Raw genomic sequence first — 18,510 nt, 5'->3', positions numbered from 1 at the left:
GTCACAAGCATTAGGGGTTAAAACAAAAACAAAACAAAAAGGGTTCTGGTACTAAAATGCAGGCACAAGATGCCTGCACATTAGGCCTGCTTCACACGAATGCAGGTTGTGGATGATGCATTTTTCTAGTGCATTTTGTTTTTTTTCCACACGCATTTTTTATTAATTTTGCATTTATGGGATGTGTCTGTTGAGAACCCTGCAGAAATGCATCAAACATGCAAGCACTGCGTTTTTGATGCATTTCCATTGACATCTATAGAACCAAATATGCAACCTGCTGCAGGAAAAAAAAAGGCCCACGCCCTTTCCAAAAACGCACCAGCAGAAAATGCAGAGATGTAAATGTGACCCATAGGAAGCCAGGTTGAATGGACTATAGTGCGTTTCTGCAAATGCACAAATATGAACCAGGCCTAATGCATTCTCTTGGGGACCAAGAGCCCCAAATCCCAGACAGCCATAGCCAGCAATTTTCACTGCATTCTTGTGGAGTATGGTGCTGGATCAATCCTCCCAGAGGTTCTTTGAAAAGTAAGGCTATTAATCTGTTTGGATCAATGGGAACATGCAGGAGGGAGGCCAAGGCCAAACTTCACAATACTAAACTAGTGTCAATATTTGACAGCTACTCAGGATTCAGGTCACCTGGTCTAAATAGAGTTCACGTAAAAGGTATTTGCAAGCAGCATTTGGTGCCCAAATTCTGGTACTTTAATGACTTTTTGAGTGTTTGCAGTTTTTTCAAAATTAAAAAGTAGTATCATAAAAAGCACATACCTGAAAAGGTAAAGCTCAAAAATTGAATTCAATGTTTGTATTGAAAGATTTCTCAAACATGTTTATTAATTTAAAAAAAGTGTTTGTCTAGTTTTTCAACTATTAAGTAAATGCATATCAATAAGAAGTAAGCCTGACACGGTGTCATTGGTACCACAAGGTGTCCATTTCACCTTTACTGATCTGGCATTGAAGCTCAGCATACCCAGTACTTCCAGCTAGAGGGTGTGTGTTCACTCCCCCTGTACCCCCACAATACAGTAATTGGGGGCTCAGCACTGTCACAAGGAGAGGGTGCCTAGTCCTATGCAAACACTGACTTTCAGAAAATCCATATTTACATAGGCTAGGAAGCACAGAAAAGGCAGGACCAGTGAAAGCATCAGGCTTGCTTTAAAGCAGAATTTTTTTTTGGAAACAGCACAATTAAAATAAAAGGTTCTTCTAATGAAGATTATGCCAAGTCTGCAATGCTGCTGCTTTATATACTCACATTGTGATTATTGTGGCGCTGCAGCCAATAGCATTGGCTTTTGTATAGTATGGGGATTGTGCTATCCATCCTCTGCTAACTCCCCCTTTGAAATATAAATAGGGCTACCCTGTTCAACTTGCTAGACAGCTAACCAACAACATTGGTCAGCAAGGAACATGGATAGGTATCACTTATCAAAAAGGGGGATAAGAAAGCCAGTTCAATCTGCCAGCCAGTTAGCCAACTATCAAAAACCAAATGAACCTGTCTAACAACATGCGTATAAAAACAGGGGTTTAGTTAGCACACATTTGCAAATACATACGTAAGCCACAGAGCCACATCACGGCACCCTGATATTCTGTGGTCATAACTATAAATCTTGAGAGTCCTCATAGTAAAGGCACATGCATTTATTGGATAGACCAAGGGCAGGTGGACCTGAGGGAGCACACCCCTCGTTAAAAGGTACAGAAGCGCACCGACACCCAGCATATAGCACAACGGCAGCCAGGGTGTCCAATGCACCCACAAACCTCAAAAAGTACATTCAAAATACTGGTCACCATCCCAGGTCTATAACTGGCTTTTTCAGCAGTGAACACGGACGGGCATCGCATACTAAATATAAATAGGGCTACCCTGTTCAACTTGCCAGCCAGCTAACCAACACTGGTCAGCAACTCTCCCTTTGTCCATTCACAAAACACCTTGAATACGGTTCACAAAATGCAAGGTGTTCTGTGACTGAGTGAATGGAGATCATGTGATTTACTTGCTCCTCCTCTGCCCTTGTCCATTCAAAGAATGCCTTTTAGTCTGAAGATAATACAAGGTGTTTTTGTAAACGGAAGAAGGGAAAGGAATGGGAGCGTACACAACACTTTCTACGCACTGTATTAGATATTGAACTTTCAGTCGCAGTGCCAGAAAAGTACTGTGTAATATCTAGAATGAATTAACTGTAATTTCTACAGAAAACAGCAGAGCCGCAGACTTCACATACTCTTAATCAGAGGTACCTTATTTCAATTGTGCAGTTTACAAAAAAAAAATAATAATAAATTACCTAGTGTTCAGCTTTAAACTTTTTCACTGAAACAGGTTCAATAAGTATTTTATAACTAGCACAACCTTTCTTTGAATTAAGTTCTGACGCTTCAGTTAACAATCTGTTTCTTTTGAAAGATTGTTGACAAAGCCATCAACAAACATAAATATGGCAGAAAAAAAAACAACAAAAAAAAAAAAACACAATTCTGAATACCAAATATGAATAAAGTCCAAACATTTCCCACAGAACAAAATATAAATAATCAGTAGCGATACTGTAACAGGGCTACAGACCTCCCCCACCATCAGCAACAGTTAATTAATATATCTGGAGCGCAGCGACTTTAGTATATACAGATATACAGTTACAAAGTAGTTTGAAAGTTCCATCTTAAAACTGTCTGAATTTAGCAAACCCCAAAGAAAGTAGTGTTCTTCCTAAGTCTGTGCCAGATTGGTAAACCTCCACATTTAGAGGTAACGTGTTACGGCTGGAGACCACGCTGGAAAGACTCGATTGGTCACTGGTAGTTGGTGGGTGATAACTTGGGCAAGTAGGAAGAAATCCCTTCCAGTGGTTTATGCCCAGTTGGAGGGTGGTGGTGCTGAGCCCTCTAGGGGCTGGGGCTGCTTCCTTGGGGTGCGATCTTAGGGCCGCTTCTGTATGTAGACTTGGAAAGGTAAGTAGAAAAGGAGCACCCAGTGTCCAATAAGATGTAAGTTTGAAGGTGTGTTAGAAAATGTTTATTGAGAAAAGCAATAAGCAATTCAAGCCAGCGCATTTTGGGGGAACAGTGACTCCCCCTTCTTCAGAGCTGTTGCTGCATGCTAATAAATGGGAAGGATTCCCAAACAGGTATGTCAATGGCAAGCAGAGGGGTGGCTGACAAAATGTAGTCTGCCTCTGTAAACACAGCCAACATATTGACAGTCATCCCTCTGATTGCTTGCCATTGACATACCTGTTCGGAAATCCTTCCCATCTATTAGGATAGAGCAACAGCTCTGAAGGGGGAGTCCCTGCTCCCCTGACACATGTTGGCTTGATGTGATTTTTGCAATTCTCAATAAACATCTTCTAATAAACCTTCAAACTTGCATATTATTGGACACTGGGCACTCCTTTTCTACTTACCTTTCCAAGTTCACCTTTTAGAGGACATCTTTTTAGCATTAGACCCATTTAGCGAATGATCAGTAGTTCATTCATTATATTTCTCAGTTTAGTGTGTGTACCTTCAACAAGGTGGTGAAAGATGCTTACAAAAGGTTAAAGAAAGAGACTTCAAAGACTTAGTTGGTATGGTGATAACCAGCACTGCTAGAAATAACTAGTACAATGCTGAACACAGCCAATAACTAGCAATTATTCAAAGATATTTAGGTCTTTCAATGTGCTCTCTCCCAATTTTTGATGTGGTTTCTGTGTATGCTGGTTTTCAAACTTGTTTGAGCAAGCTGAAGCCTGTGTGAACATGGCTTTACAAATTAGTAACTTGTATAATGGTCCAGTCACACCTGTGTGTTTTGCAACAGTCAAGTACAAACAGCAAGTAAAAGCTATTCATTTTAAAGGATTCTTTTCACATTAATGTGCTAATCTTTAAAAATATTCTGCAGACTGAATCTTTCGGGTTTTACACCAATTAAGTAGATCATTGAAATTAATGGTTCACACACCAAATCATGTGTATTTTTTTTTTAATGTTTTTGGGCATCTTTTTTTACCATACTTAATAAGCATCGCTACGATGAGGCCTAGAGTATCTTGCACTGGCACGGATGACTGGCCTAATACATTTAGGAGAGAGAGGATCTATGATTACAGATTAGACTATAAGATTTCATACAAAATCAAAACTAGTTTCTATAATCTCCTTTGGTGGCAAGTAGGAAACACGGGCAACAGCACGCATTGAGAGACCTAAAAATTAGATCCTACAGCATGTGATAGGAGACCCTGTTTTTGCATATTTTATTTATTTAACTACCCTGGCCTTATATAGACTTATGAAGAACACTGCTATTTTCACCCTCGTCACATGAGTACATCTACATCTCCTTCGTGATCTTCCTCATTAACTTTAAGTGACAACACTTCTTCATTTAGGAACAAGCCGCTGAGTCTCTCCTTCCGAGCCTGCCTTTGCTCCTTTAGCTGTCTCTTCCGCAGTGCTTTCTGTTGCAGTTTTCTCTGCTTAGATCGTTTCTAAATTAAACACATAACATGCAAAGTAAATTAAGATACAGAAAAGCATATAGCAACACACTATATAAAAACAACATTTTCTACCATTAATTTTCACTAAGCTAAGAATGATGACCTGCTGTCATACACAGAAGCAAAAACACAGACCTCCTTGTAATAACCCCTTGAGGCCTAAGTGTAAAACAAATCTTAATGCCCAAGTAAAATTTTGCAACTTTGACATGTTAGTAAAACCGTACATATATCGCAGCTACTTTGTGTATCCAGGTGAATTATACCTTGATTTTTTCAGGACAAACTGGCTCTCTTTTAGTGGTAAAATGGTAGTGGATATCGACTGATTTTTTTCTTTATTATCATCAAAGGAAAACTGGCCCATAATAGTAAAAAAAAAACAAAAACAAAAACACACCTTTTTAACTTTAGCTGTGCGTTTCTTGTTACTACCACCTACCACCAAAGAACAACTTAAAATAAAGTCTCCAGCTCCTGATGATCGCAGCGATACCACGTATGTATTTTTTTGTAATACCTAAAACATCCACTTCTTCAGGCTCCTGTGATCATTTGGAGGACAATGTACAGATTAGAGCCTGGCTTCCCATAAAGCAGCTTGGAAGCTTTGTAAGTGAGCCTGACAGCTTGTTTCGAAAAACCAGAACATAGAATACTACTTTGGGAGGAAGACACAACAATGGTCATATAACTGCAAGCCGAGAGCCAACTTGGAAATAGAAAATGTACTAAAACATTTGGGAAACTCTTTTTAAACCATTGTTTCTCATTGTCAGTCTATCATTACTATGAGCAAACCATGTTTTAAAGGGTATCTTAATCTTACCCAGGGAAAGTAGTCAATGTCACTGGGTCGGAAATCACCAAGAGTCTTTCCTACCGTGGCAACACGACATGTTGGGGATATGCGAGAACTGGAGGGGTTGTTCAAACCCTTGTCTACCAAGCTACGTTTATAAATGTCCTAGTACTCAAGAGGTTAAAAAAAAGCTGACAACTGCTCCTGAAGCCATAAACTTGGTATTAATTTACAGCCAGTAATTGGCTTTCAGGTAAAAGTGATTTGGGTGGCTCTAGAAAAATTGCGTCAACGAGTTTCGCCCCTCCGCCAGGTCAGCGATAACGCCCTGGAGGGGCAAAACACATTGACGCAATTTCTGTCTATGACGGAGGCTTCATGATGTCACACCCGGTGAGTGGAACGCACGCTGGTTACGGCATTCCAAGAGCCATTTGTTTGGAGAATAGAGCACATTGCCATAGACTGCTGCCAGTTCACCTTCTAATGCTGATGTGATCTGCTACTTTTGCTTCCATGGATTAATGTGATGGGATCGGTTATCTGCTTGAGGAGTCTATATGTTAAAAAAAGGCTACAAAAATATTTTTAAAATGTGACTGCAATACGGGCATTAAATTTTAATCATCAAAAAGTTTATACAGTATTACACTATTGGTGTTTCTGTTATCTCTTTTGCATTGCTATCCATCTATGAGTGATCATTTGGAGACTGTCAAGCAAGGATTTCCTGAGTGGGAGATATTTGTGGAGGTTGTACCCCACCTTTAAGCCTGTTTGACTCTTAAGCCATACCAGCTAAGAGTCCATTGCATCTGGTGAGTGCAGGCAGGATTGGAAGTCACGCATGGTTTGGGCACGTTGGAGAGTTTTTTGAGAACTATTTTCTGATTGGAGCACAAAAATGCTACTCATTTGGGACTTTTGGTTTATTAATATAATTTATTTATTTTTTTGTACGTTTATTTAATCAATTTATTTATTTTTTGCGCTGCGGTTTGGTCACATCATTTACATATATAGCTGTGGTATTCCACTGACAGCCCAGCCATCAAGCAATGCTACTTAATAAAAGGTACTGGATTACTGGACCGCAATAAATACTGGCAAATAGAAATGGAAACAGGTCAACACATGACCATGAATTTCCTTATATTGTACAAAGTTTGCACATTACTCCCTTAGAAGAGGTTAAAGTGATATTAAAGTCAATTTTCTTTTTAAATAACAAACATGTCACACTTATCTCCTCCTCTTCTCAGGTCCCCGCCAGCACACCTGGCCCCTCACTCATGCCAATTGCCCCCACAGCAAACAGCTTGCTATGGGGGCACCCAAGCTGGCTTGGCCCTGCCCCTCTCTCACCTCATTGGCTCATTGACTGTGACTGACTGCTGTCTCAGCCAATGAGGAGGAAGAGTCCCTGGAGAGGTGCAGCTCTTGTGCACATCGCTGGATCAGGTAATTATTGGAGGAGCCGCTACACACACAACGCTTTTTACCTTCATGCATTCTATGGTATTATTACCATTCTAGGTAAAAAAAAAAAAAATCTAAAGTTGGTCTCATTTATATATACACATCAATAATTTACAGGAAATATTGGAATTTAGAGATGGATTCTTACCTTTGAATCTCTTATTCTTTCTGCTGCGCTGGCAGATAAATTGCTGTCACTGTGCGTTCGACTCATGTTGGCACTTGAGTTAGAAGCTGAGTGACCCCCACTAGAACCAGTGCTGCTGGCTGTGCTGACCATACTGGCACTACTGCTACTCACGCTGGCTCCACTCACACCACTTGTGCTGGCTGTACTGTAACTTGTTCTTTTCCAGTTCTCTCGTGCGGATCGCTGTCGAGGACTATGCTCCTTGATATAGCTCCTGACCTGAGAACATGAATAAAAACCACACTTGTCATGCAAATGGGAGAGGGAAGCATACAGGCTTAAATCTGATCTACTACAAGGGCAGAACACGAATTCTTCTGCGCTCTAGGACCCAGGCAGGTGGCAAATAGATGGAACCAGAACTAAAAAAACAGCGGCCACCAGTGCTTCAAAGGTTGTGCAGCTCCAAACAAGGCTGGGGAAACCCGACCAACACTGCAAAGCGAAATAAAAACGAGAAGCGCACAAACCTTGCGCATTACCTCAGTAAACAGAAATTTATTAAAAAGAAAGGTACTCACAAACAGCGAATAAAATCAGGCATGTAAGTCCTCACAGGGACTTCAGAGATAGAGGGCCAGCGCGAGTCCACAGCAGCTGCTCTGATGAAGAAGGTCTGGCCTTCGAAACGCATCAGCTGAACTGAGTGCTTACCCCCACGATGGGACTCGCGCTGGCCCTCTATCTCTGAAGTCCCTGTGAGGACTTACATGCCTGATTTTATTCGCTGTTTGTGAGTACCTTTCTTTTTAATAAATTTCTGTTTACTGAGGTAATGCGCAAGGTTTGTGCGCTTCTCGTTTTTATTTCGCTTTGCACTACTACAAGGGCAGACCTATCAATTTAAAACAGATCTAATGATTCACAGCATATGTTCCATTTCTGCCTTAACACTCACTGGCCACCTTATTAGGTACACTTTGCTAGTGCCAAGAAAATCTCCCCCACACCATTACACCACCACCAGCCTGAACCGTTTATATAACGCAGGATGGATCCATGCTTTCATGTGGTTTATGCCAAATTCTGACCCTACCTACTGAATGTTGCAGCAACCATCTTGCCCATTCTCCTCTGACATCAACAAGGCATTTTTTTTCTCCACACAACTGCCACTCACTGGATATTTTCTCTTTTTCAGACCAATCTCTGCAAAACCTAGAAATGGTTGTGCAAGAAAATCCCAGATAGCCCGTCTGGCACCAACAACCATGCTACCTTCAAAGTCACTTAAATCCCCTTTCTTCCCCATTCTGATGCCCGGTTTGTACTCCAGCAAATTGTCTGCATCACATCTAGATGCCTAAATGCACTAAATTGCTCCTATGTAATTGGCTGATTAGCAATTTGTTACCAAGCAATTGAACAGGTGTACCAAATAAAATGGCCGGTGAGTGTATATGAAGATGTACAGGATTGATTTGGCGAACATTAAGTACAGTTGCTTGCAGCCATTCCACAAACATTTACGGTACATGCACATGAGCACATACGGTCCAGGGGCGGACTGACCATTTGGAAATTCGGGCACTTCACGAGGGCCCGGGGTCAGTAGGGGGCCCCATGAGATGCCCCTGGTACCTTTTTCATAGGCTTTTTTGAGTTTGGGCAAGGACACAGGGGCCCCATGATCCCCTATTGCCTGGGGGCCCCATGAGTTGTCAGTCCGCCCCTGATAAGGTCTATGCAGCAAATATTAGGGCATAATTCTCTGTCAGGGTCAAAAGGTGCAGCTTAGAGCCCACTACCAGCAGCCTGTAAAAATCAGGGACAGCATGAAATACTCAGCAGCTTTACGCTGATGTATACACATCCTTAGAGGAACACATGCACCGCCCTGGACAGAATACAATTTAAAATTTCTTGAAAATAAGGTTTTACATAAAAATGTAGTTACAGCATAATAAAAGAAAACAGAATAAGGGCACCAGTCAATATTTAATCAGTCTTTTAAAACATTATTGCAATTTCACCAAGTCTTCATTCTTTTTCAGCTATCTTTCCTGTTCCATTAACTCTAGCCATTGCACAAAACTAGAAACGGCAGACAAACGAGATAAAATAGACTCCACACTTGTAATCTACTTTCCATTTTCTGCAACTGAAGAAAACGTACCAACTTTATATACTATACTATGTGCCAAGGGGATGTAGCTATGTGATGAAAGAAGTACCTTGAAAAAAATTATTTCAGAAAAAATCAGAGTGGGAAAGACAAAAAAAAAAAACTCTGAGAAAGAAGGTAAGCTTCTCACACTAGAGAAAAAACTTCCATCACCTAGTAACATTAGCAAACCTATAGCTAACTGGGAGTGGGAGGGGTTATACAGAGGGGAGGTCCCTGCATCCTCTGTTTTTTGACAGTGTCCAGTCACCCGAAGGCAGTTGCATATAATCCAGCTGTAAATTACTTAACCACTTAAGTCCGGACACTTTCACCCCCTTCCTGTCCAGGCCAATTGTCAGCTTTCAGTGCTATCACACTTTGAATGACAATTGCGCGGTCATGCAACACTGTACCCGTATGAATCTTTTGGCATTTTTTTGATACAGATAAAACTTTATTTTGGTGGCATTTATTCACCACTGGGGTTTTTATTTTTTTGCTATATAAATGAAAAAGTCCAAACATTTTGAAAAAAAAAAAAAAAAAGTGTTTTTCTTGTAAAATGTTGCAAATAAAAATTCTTTATTCATAAATCTTGGCCAAAATGTATTCAGCTATCTTTTTAGTAAAAAAAACCTAATTTCCCAAATTATTTTATAACAAAATTTTTTTTTTAGAAATGATAATTTTTGATTTTTATATTATTTTATGTTTTTTTTTTTTTAACATCAAGATTTTTTTGATTTTTTTTTACACCGATTGCCTTTATACCCATAAAGGCTGTAAAAGCAATAATTTCTCCTCTCTGGCTGCATTTTTGCAGCCATTGAGAAATACTGTGAGAGCTGTGATTGGTCACAGCTTGTCACATGGTACAAGGCTGTTGTGAATAGCCTTGTACCATGTGACCTCTGTGATCATTCATAGATTTCACAAGTAGTAAGCAATGATGTCAGGAAGTGACATCTTGTTTACTACTATTCATATGATCACTGACTGGCCAATCTGGGATCACATGAATCGGGACCTCCTGACACAGCAGGCACCGGATTGCGGTGACGTGCGATCCCAGGGAGCACACACAGACATTAAATGTCTAAAGTGCTCCCATCTAGCCGTTTATGCACATGGGCCGGACAGGAAGTGGTAAATAAGCATGTGCACTGTAATGTATGATTGGGATTTTTTTTTTTTGGGGGGGGGGGGGGGGGAGCGTGGAGACAGCACATTTCTTTTAAAATTCCTTTTCCATGTTACAAATTTTAACAAAAAAGCTAAAAAGACGTGAATATCCTTTCAGGCATATGCCAATTCTCATAAAACGTACATTCAATTTGTGCATGCATAGAAAACCGAATAGGATTTTCCAACTTCTTAGTGCTCATAGGGACTTGTTTGAGATGTTGAAAGTCGAGTGATGCTCGGTAAAATCTAGTTCATACTGTCAGTGGGGGTGTTCTACAGTGGACAGCAACTGCTGAGCAGCCATAGCTTGCATCTCTTAATGGTTGAAAAATCCTCTGCAGCTTCCAGTACAATCTTTGAGTCCCCTTCACTCTCTTCCATTTCACACTCTGAACGGTTGGCAAGGTGCCAAGAATGTGGAAAGAACTCATATTGTGGCAGAAAATTCTGCTTTTGTCAGATAGGCCTAACATGCGAGTTTAGGAGGAAGCTAGAGTCAAAGAAGGGGAGTGCTGTCATAGCAGGGCATTGCTCCAGGACAAGAGAATAGCGATCACCCTGAACAGTGTTACAAGATATCTGTAGGTCATTCGCACAATGCATGTTAACTGTCCTCTGTACTCATTGAATGAATGCGGAGGAAATGGGGTTTCGCATTTCAGGAACGCAGGAGCTGGTATAGCACAGGCGCTGACCATGTTCCTTGGCTGTGTCTCTGCAGCAGCAGGTGGCAAGAAGTGCAGCAAACATGGTGTGTACATTTTCAGTTGATATGGTGGGCAAAAGTACATCAGCCAGCAGGCTTGTGGCAACTACGTCACCATCTCGAGACAAAGCTCGGACAGCCAAATCTAAATTTAAATGTAAATACTTTCAGCACTGAAGGCATTACAGATTTGTATAACAGAGAGTAACACACTTGTTGCAACAACATGCCAAGGTGAATGCCTAACACAGGATCCAGTGCCCAAAGCAAACATTACAGGCAGGCCCAGCACAAGTTTTTGGTGTAATCTTCATTTCATAGTTTTTGTTTCTCTATATAAGGAGATGACAAACAAACCTGTTTCAGTTTTTCGTCAGTCAGGCAGTTCAGTTCGATGATAAACTCGCTGTCTGTAGGGGAGATCTGCGCTGTAGGATCAATTATCTTTATAATGTCAAGCTGTTCTCGTAGACCCATCTCCGTGCTGACCTTTCGACTGAGATATTCAATGTATTCAACCTAGGAAAATCAAGTATCAAAAATTAGAAAAAAAAAAAAACACAATATTGACACGTTTCAATTAATTAGTACTCACAAAACTTACTGGGCTTATGCAAGAATCTCGAAATTCTGCCTTAAATAATAGCTCAGGGTTACTCAAAGCCTGACTCCTACAAAACTATTTTTTTCTTTTTCTGGCCTTTGTCAATTCTTTTATTGCCATCTCCATTTGGGGGCTTTCTCCTCATTCCTTATTTGTTGGGTGTCAGACATAGGTGACCAGAAAGTGAAGGGAAATCTCCCCATTTCCTGACAGGTATCAAAACAGAAGTGAGAGGGACTCCTTCCAATGGGATCACAGGCAACAATTACACCATATGTGGTGCTGCGTCCTGCTGCCCTCTGAGTACTGGTGGGAGGCGGGCTTGAAATGTTTTCCGGGGGGGTCGTGGCTCTTGGGCTGTGTAGGGAGTTTGGAGGGGTTCTTTGCACGGATAGGAGTGCATCAGGGGGCTCCGCCTGGACGCTATAAAAGAGGAGGGATATGGGGGTGGGGGGGGGCTCTGGGGGTCCCGGGAGACTGTGCTGGGCTCCACTTTGTGGGGCAGGGAAGAGAGGCTGACAGAAGACACAGAGTGGGGGAGCGTAGTATTGTAGGCTGGCGGGGGGGCCCAGGTGCTGGGATGCAGTTTCATGACGAAACAGTACCTGGAATTTGTCGAGCCCTGGTCTAGAGAAACAGTTTTCTCAGTTAATACTCCAATCTTGAGAGCACTAAACAAGTTTCTAAACCATAGATGAAAACAAAATACATGCAGTATGTTCTTGGCATTACCTGTTCATCATTTGTCATAGCACTCCAAGGTAGCTCGTCCAGATTTCTGTGTTTGTTCTTTTTCTTGGAGGGGAGGCAGGGAGAGCTGGGAATGCTGGGTATCACATCTGATAGCACATCACTGCCACTTGCTATGTCACTTCCAGGTAACTAAAGAGAAAGAAGATGGTAAGCTTTACTCTCTGTAGTCTAAAGATACTCAAGTCAGTGTATTTCTCTATACCCCAAAGGGCAAGAAAGGAAGGAAAGGGACACTAAACAAAAAGGTCCTGGTGGCACTTTATGGTGTTTATTATCCTCAGAGTGAGGGGATGTCTTACTAATTGTTTAGTTTAAAGGCTATGTTCACCATAATAAAAACACATGATTTTGAATGCATAAAAAAAAGCTACATTTATTATTTTTCGGGAAACTCATACAAATGAGCGCAGAGAGGCCACTCCAGGTGGAAACATGTGAACAGTTAATCATGAGCTCACCACTGCTGCCTTGTTAATCATTTGTATGATGAAGAGAACTGAAAAGCATAAGCGCTGTGGAAAATGCTCTCAGTCAAGCACCTTTTACTGGGTGAGACAAAGTAGCAAATATGATAAAATTTGACCAGCCTGAAGTGAACATTGTGACTCCAATGGACGGCACGTCCACTGTGGAGGGAGCTGAGATCGGAGAACACTCCTGTTGGCTTCAAATCACGTGATGTCAGCGTACCGGCGTCCAAGGTGGTGTCATCACGGCAAGCAAAGGCAGTGTCTGGCGTCGGCTTCAGCTGGGAGCGTATGTAGGGTTACCAAGACTTGGTAACCCTACATGGTCGGCTTCAGCTGGGAGTGTATGTAGGGTTACCAAGTCTTGGTAACCCTACATACGCTCCCAGCTGAAGCCGACCCGGGATGCCGGGGCGCTGACACGTAATTTGAAGTCGACAGGAGCATTCTCCGATCTCAGCTCCCTCCAGAGCGGATGGGCCATCCGTTGGAGTCACACTGTTCACTTCAGGCTGGTCAAATTTTATTATATTTGCTACTTTGTCTCACCCAATAAAGATGCACCTTCATTAAGGTGCTTGACTGAGAGCCTTTTCCACAGCGCCTATTCTTTTCAGTTCTATTTATTATTTTTCTACTGTGGAGCCTGCAAAGCATTGCAGCCTCGATTAGTAAATTGTGGGTGCAATGTCAGGCTCCTGAAGACACTCCTAACAGCTCTCTGCCCATTCCACCATATGGGCAGACAGTTAATCAGCCACAGGAAGGGTCAGTGAACTATGACTGCACTGATGAGCACCCTGGTAGTACATTGAGAACTACAAGCCATTTACTGCAGTAGCAGACAAAACTTGTAGTTCATTCATTCACAGATCTGTGCAAATGAATGACACGACTGTGTGGGTGGAGCCTCGCAGACATGCGGTCTTTAAAACGTGACTGTGCTCAAATTGACGGTGCCCCAGGCCTACTGTCACAGTGGGGGGAATCGGGGGGGGTGGTGGGTTGCTGCATTAGTTACATTTTACACCCTGAACACGGATATAACATGTTACTAAAGATGAAACTTATCCTTAAAAAGGTTTTAAAACGTTTTGAGGGTTCAATAAGGCTATTAAAGTGGAAGTTCAATTAAAATCTAAGGTTACACCTACTCCCACCCCCATTCTAAGCTTGTTCTATCTAATCCTGAACAGAAAGATCTGTATACTTACCTATTCTGAAGCCGCTCTGGTCACATGGTGGCTTCTGTGTAGAGGAGAGATTGCTGACAACAGCTACAAATGCCTGGGAGATGACGTCACCCATAGGTACTATGGAGCATCCGTTGTCGGCTGTCCCTCCTCTACAATGAAGCTGCCACTGACAGCTGATCATGGGACTGGAGAGGCATTAGAATAGGTAAGTTCACATATCCCCTCTTCACAGGGTTAGATAGACTAGGCTTAGAATGAGGGTGGGAGTAGGTTTTGACTTAGCCTTTGACTGAATTTCCACTTTCAATCACAGTGCAAGCAAAGAAGATATATGCAGTGCATTTCCAAGGTCCAGAGCCACCAATAAATCATACACAGTGATCCACCTCTTCTTCTCCCCTTTCCCAACACATTAGTCGGTGAGGACATCACACTTTGTAGTAAAGAGGAAGATGAAGTGTATGGGAAGAGACGTGTCTCACAGCAACAATGATATATCTGGTCAATGTATGCATTATAGATCACCATGGATTTTAAGAGTACAGAGGTGCTTTCTTTTCCAAATCACTGCTTTTAATCCCAATTCCTGCTGTGCACGTTTGCAGCATGGCACACACAATGATAGCCATTCCTGGTGACTTCCAGAATAAATCTCAGCTTTTTGTGCAGAAGATCAATTCTCTCTGAAACTTGTGAAAATGAGCAGGAGATCGAGGCGGGTTTGACTTGTAAAATTTCGGTCTGCAAATTACCTGCCATTCAAACTCGCTGTCAGACCAGTCCCAATAAGTACTGATGGAGGATGAGACATCACTGCACACACTGCCCTCCGGAAAAAGATCAAAGGAGGTGAAGTCTTGGTCATCCAGAAGGGAATAGCAATCATCCTGATCCCCAACTGAGACCGAGGAAAATAATTCCTCGCTACATTCAGAACTTGCCACACTAGTTCCACAAGACGTCAGATTCCACCTGCAAATTACAATAGGAAAGTAATGAATTCTTCGAAATGCCTTCACAGGATAACAGAAATATTGACTCACATATCCCAGTATCTCACTGTCCACCTGGGATCCATCTTCATTGACGATTTTCATTCTGCAAATACTAGTTGGCCAGTATCATGCCTGTCATTTACCGATCTGAAAACGTATCCCAGGTCAGGGCTCAGAAAGGAAAGCCAGAGGGTCGGCACAATAGCCTGGCAACCAGCATTTTCAGAAGAAGGTCAGCAATGACAGGCCCATGGGTATCAAGACATAATCCCTTTACAGAACACCTAGCATCACATCTAGATCTGTCATGGATGGTAAGTAACATGTAACAGGGATATATTTCTATCGCCAAGAGAACACACTCCTTCCACTGACAATGCCGGCATCTGTGCTTCTCTCCAGGAGGATGGGGCTATCTTTGTTGAGGCACTATCCGGGAGGGGGGGGGGTTAACATCTACTTACTGAACAGACATGCTGGCTCAGAGATGACACAATCATATGGTCCTGGTGCCTGTGCAGTTGTCAGCTGTGTTCACAAATGTCTAACAGATCTGTCCTCTGGGCTACAGCCTCTGTTTTTAACGTCCTACAAATCTGCAGTCTGATCACTGAGAGAGAGAAGAGATTGAAGTAATGCTTCCATCTGCCTGCAGCAGACTCATGACATCACTTCACATTAAGCAAAGCAGCTTGCCTTCAGCCCAAGGTCTGCTTGTAAAAGAGAAAAGGTTTCTTCAGAATGTATTCTAACATGACAGGAATTGATTACTGAAGACGGATAAGTCTTGAAATGCATGCGTATCCCCCCCCCAGAAGGAAAAAAATCCATTACAGTGCAACTACCATCCTGACAAGTGGTAAATGGACATTGTCTCTGAAAAAGAGCCCCCCGACCCAGCTATACTAACCTTGCCAGTCAGTGCTCCCTCACCGCTCCTTCCTCTTACACAGTGCTGAGACACCATGTGCTGTGTATGGGAAGGGGGACCACGTGTAGCCCTGTGTGAGGTCTGCCATGTATGTCAGGATAGCCCTGCGTCTGATGACTGCCACGTACATCAGGGTAGCCCTGTGTGATGACTGCCACGTACATCAGGGTAGCCCTGTGTGATGACTGCCACGTACATCAGGGTAGCCCCGCGTCTGATGACTGCCACGTACATCAGGATAGCCCTGTGTGATGACTGCCACGTACATCAGGATAGCCCTGTGTGATGACTGCCACGTACATCAGGATAGCCCTGTGTGATGACTGCCACGTACATCAGGATAGCCCTGTGTGATGACTGCCACGTACATCAGGATAGCCCCGCGTGATGACTGCCACGTACATCAGGATAGCCCCGCGTCTGCTGACTGCCACGTACATCAGGATAGCCCCGCGTCTGATGACTGCCACGTACATCAGGATAGCCCCGCGTCTGCTGACTGCCACGTACATCAGGATAGCCCTGTGTGATAACTGCCACGTACATCAGGATAGCCCTGTGTGATGACTGCCACGTACATCAGGCTAGCCCTGTCTGATGACTGCCACGTACATCAGGATAGCCCTGTCTGATGACTGCCACGTACATCAGGATAGCCCTGTCTGATGACTGCCACGTACATCAGGATAGCCCTGTCTGATGACTGCCACGTACATCAGGATAGCCCTGTCTGATGACTGCCACGTACATCAGGATAGCCCTGTCTGATGACTGCCACGTACATCAGGATAGCCCTGTCTGATGACTGCCACGTACATCAGGATAGCCCTGTCTGATGACTGCCACGTACATCAGGATAGCCCTGTCTGATGACTGCCACGTACATCAGGATAGCCCTGTCTGATGACTGCCACGTACATCAGGATAGCCCTGTCTGATGACTGCCACGTACATCAGGATAGCCCTGTCTGATGACTGCCACGTACATCAGGATAGCCCTGTCTGATGACTGCCACGTACATCAGGATAGCCCTGTCTGATGACTGCCACGTACATCAGGATAGCCCTGTCTGATGACTGCCACGTACATCAGGATAGCCCTGTCTGATGACTGCCACGTACATCAGGATAGCCCCGCGTCTGCTGACTGCCACGTACATCAGGATAGCCCCGCGTCTGCTGACTGCCACGTACATCAGGATAGCCCCGCGTCTGCTGACTGCCATGTACATCAGGATAGCCCCGCGTCTGCTGACTGCCATGTACATCAGGATAGCCCCGCGTCTGCTGACTGCCATGTACATCAGGATAGCCCCGCGTCTGCTGACTGCCATGTACATCAGGATAGCCCCGCGTCTGCTGACTGCCATGTACATCAGGATAGCCCTGCATCTGCTGACTGCCATGTACATCAGGAAAGCCCTGGTGCTGAAAGGGGTAATCCTGAGTGTCTGGCCTGCTGTACACCCACCTGTTGGAGTGGAATCGGTGGAGGGGGTCGGTGCGGTGACAGGAGGACAGCTGACAGCCGAAGTCACTGACATCCAGACATCCCTCCTCACTGATGCTGCCTCTCTGGGAGAGGAGGGGGAAGGGCTCGTCGGGGGCCAAGAACTTCTCATAGAGGCCCTCAGACATGGTGTACGGCTCCGGGATCCTCGCTACGGCTCACAGCGGCCGCTCATCCATCCCCGGAAGCCTTCCCTTCGCTCAGCGATGGATCGGCCCGGGCGAACGCCGCTCACCGGCTCAGCAATCCCTCCTCGAGACCAACCAGATGTCGCAGCTTTTCCCGGGAATAGCAGAGATAGGCCGGCCCTGCTTCCGGTGTGTGTGCGTCGACCGGCGCCACCTACAGGCCGGAAGAGTCACTGCACGGAGAGACACAGGATGAATAGTGTCTGCTCGGTGCTGGGAATGTTCAGGGACCGGCGCCACCTACAGGCCGGGAGAGTCACTGCACGGAGTGACACGGGGAATAGTGTCCGCTCGGTGCTGGGAATGTTCAGGGACCCGGGAATAGTGTCTGCTCAGTGCTGGGAATGTTCAGGGACTGGCACCACCTGTAGGCCGGAAGAGTCACTGCACGGACAGACGACCAGGAATAGTGTCTGCTCTGTGCTGGGAATGTTCAGGGACCGGCGCCACCTACAGGCCGGGAGAATCACTGTACGGAGAGACACAGGAGGGAATAGTGTCCGCTCAGTGCTGGGAATGGTCCGGGACCGGCGCCACCTACAGGCCGGGAGAGTCACTGCACAGACAGACAACCGGGAATAGTGTCTGCTCGGTGCTAGGAATGTTCTGCACACAGCCAAGTACAGGGACTGGGCCAATATCCAGCAGGATTCCAACATCCAATAATCCTGAATGTGCTCCATGTCAGATAAGAGCACCTGTCCACAAATCCAGAGGCACAAGGGCTGATCTATAGCCACAGCTGATCATGCAACAGTTATGGAGCTCAGAGGGGCCACAGAATCTGAGGATAGATCTGGGAGGGTGATAGTTCAATGATATAAAATCAATCAAACTTTAGAGTAAAAAAAAGATTTCTATATTTCAG

At 44.0% G+C, this 18,510-nt stretch overlaps 1 protein-coding gene across 1 annotated transcript; it reads right to left on the bottom strand.

Moving 5' to 3' along the window:
* Positions 1–3,377: 3,377 nt before the first annotated feature.
* FAM199X (family with sequence similarity 199, X-linked) lies at positions 3,378–17,797 on the bottom strand. Its single transcript, XM_089684923.1, has 6 exons — positions 17,416–17,797; positions 14,771–14,990; positions 12,335–12,484; positions 11,356–11,517; positions 6,959–7,219; positions 3,378–4,517 (listed from the first exon to the last, which is right to left on the bottom strand). The coding sequence occupies exons 1-6, from the start codon at positions 17,580–17,582 to the stop codon at positions 4,347–4,349; spliced, it is 1,131 nt and encodes a 376-aa protein (XP_089541049.1). The 5' UTR covers positions 17,583–17,797; the 3' UTR covers positions 3,378–4,346.
* Between the last annotated feature and the right edge of the window lie 713 nt (positions 17,798–18,510).

The sequence above is a fragment of the Staurois parvus genome, unplaced genomic scaffold, assembly GCF_062004578.1.
Source record: "Staurois parvus isolate SC_StPar_1 unplaced genomic scaffold, SC_StPar_1.0 ptg000361l, whole genome shotgun sequence".
NCBI classification, from domain to species: domain Eukaryota; kingdom Metazoa; phylum Chordata; class Amphibia; order Anura; family Ranidae; genus Staurois; species Staurois parvus.
This window is presented reverse-complemented; position numbering and strand designations above follow the sequence as displayed.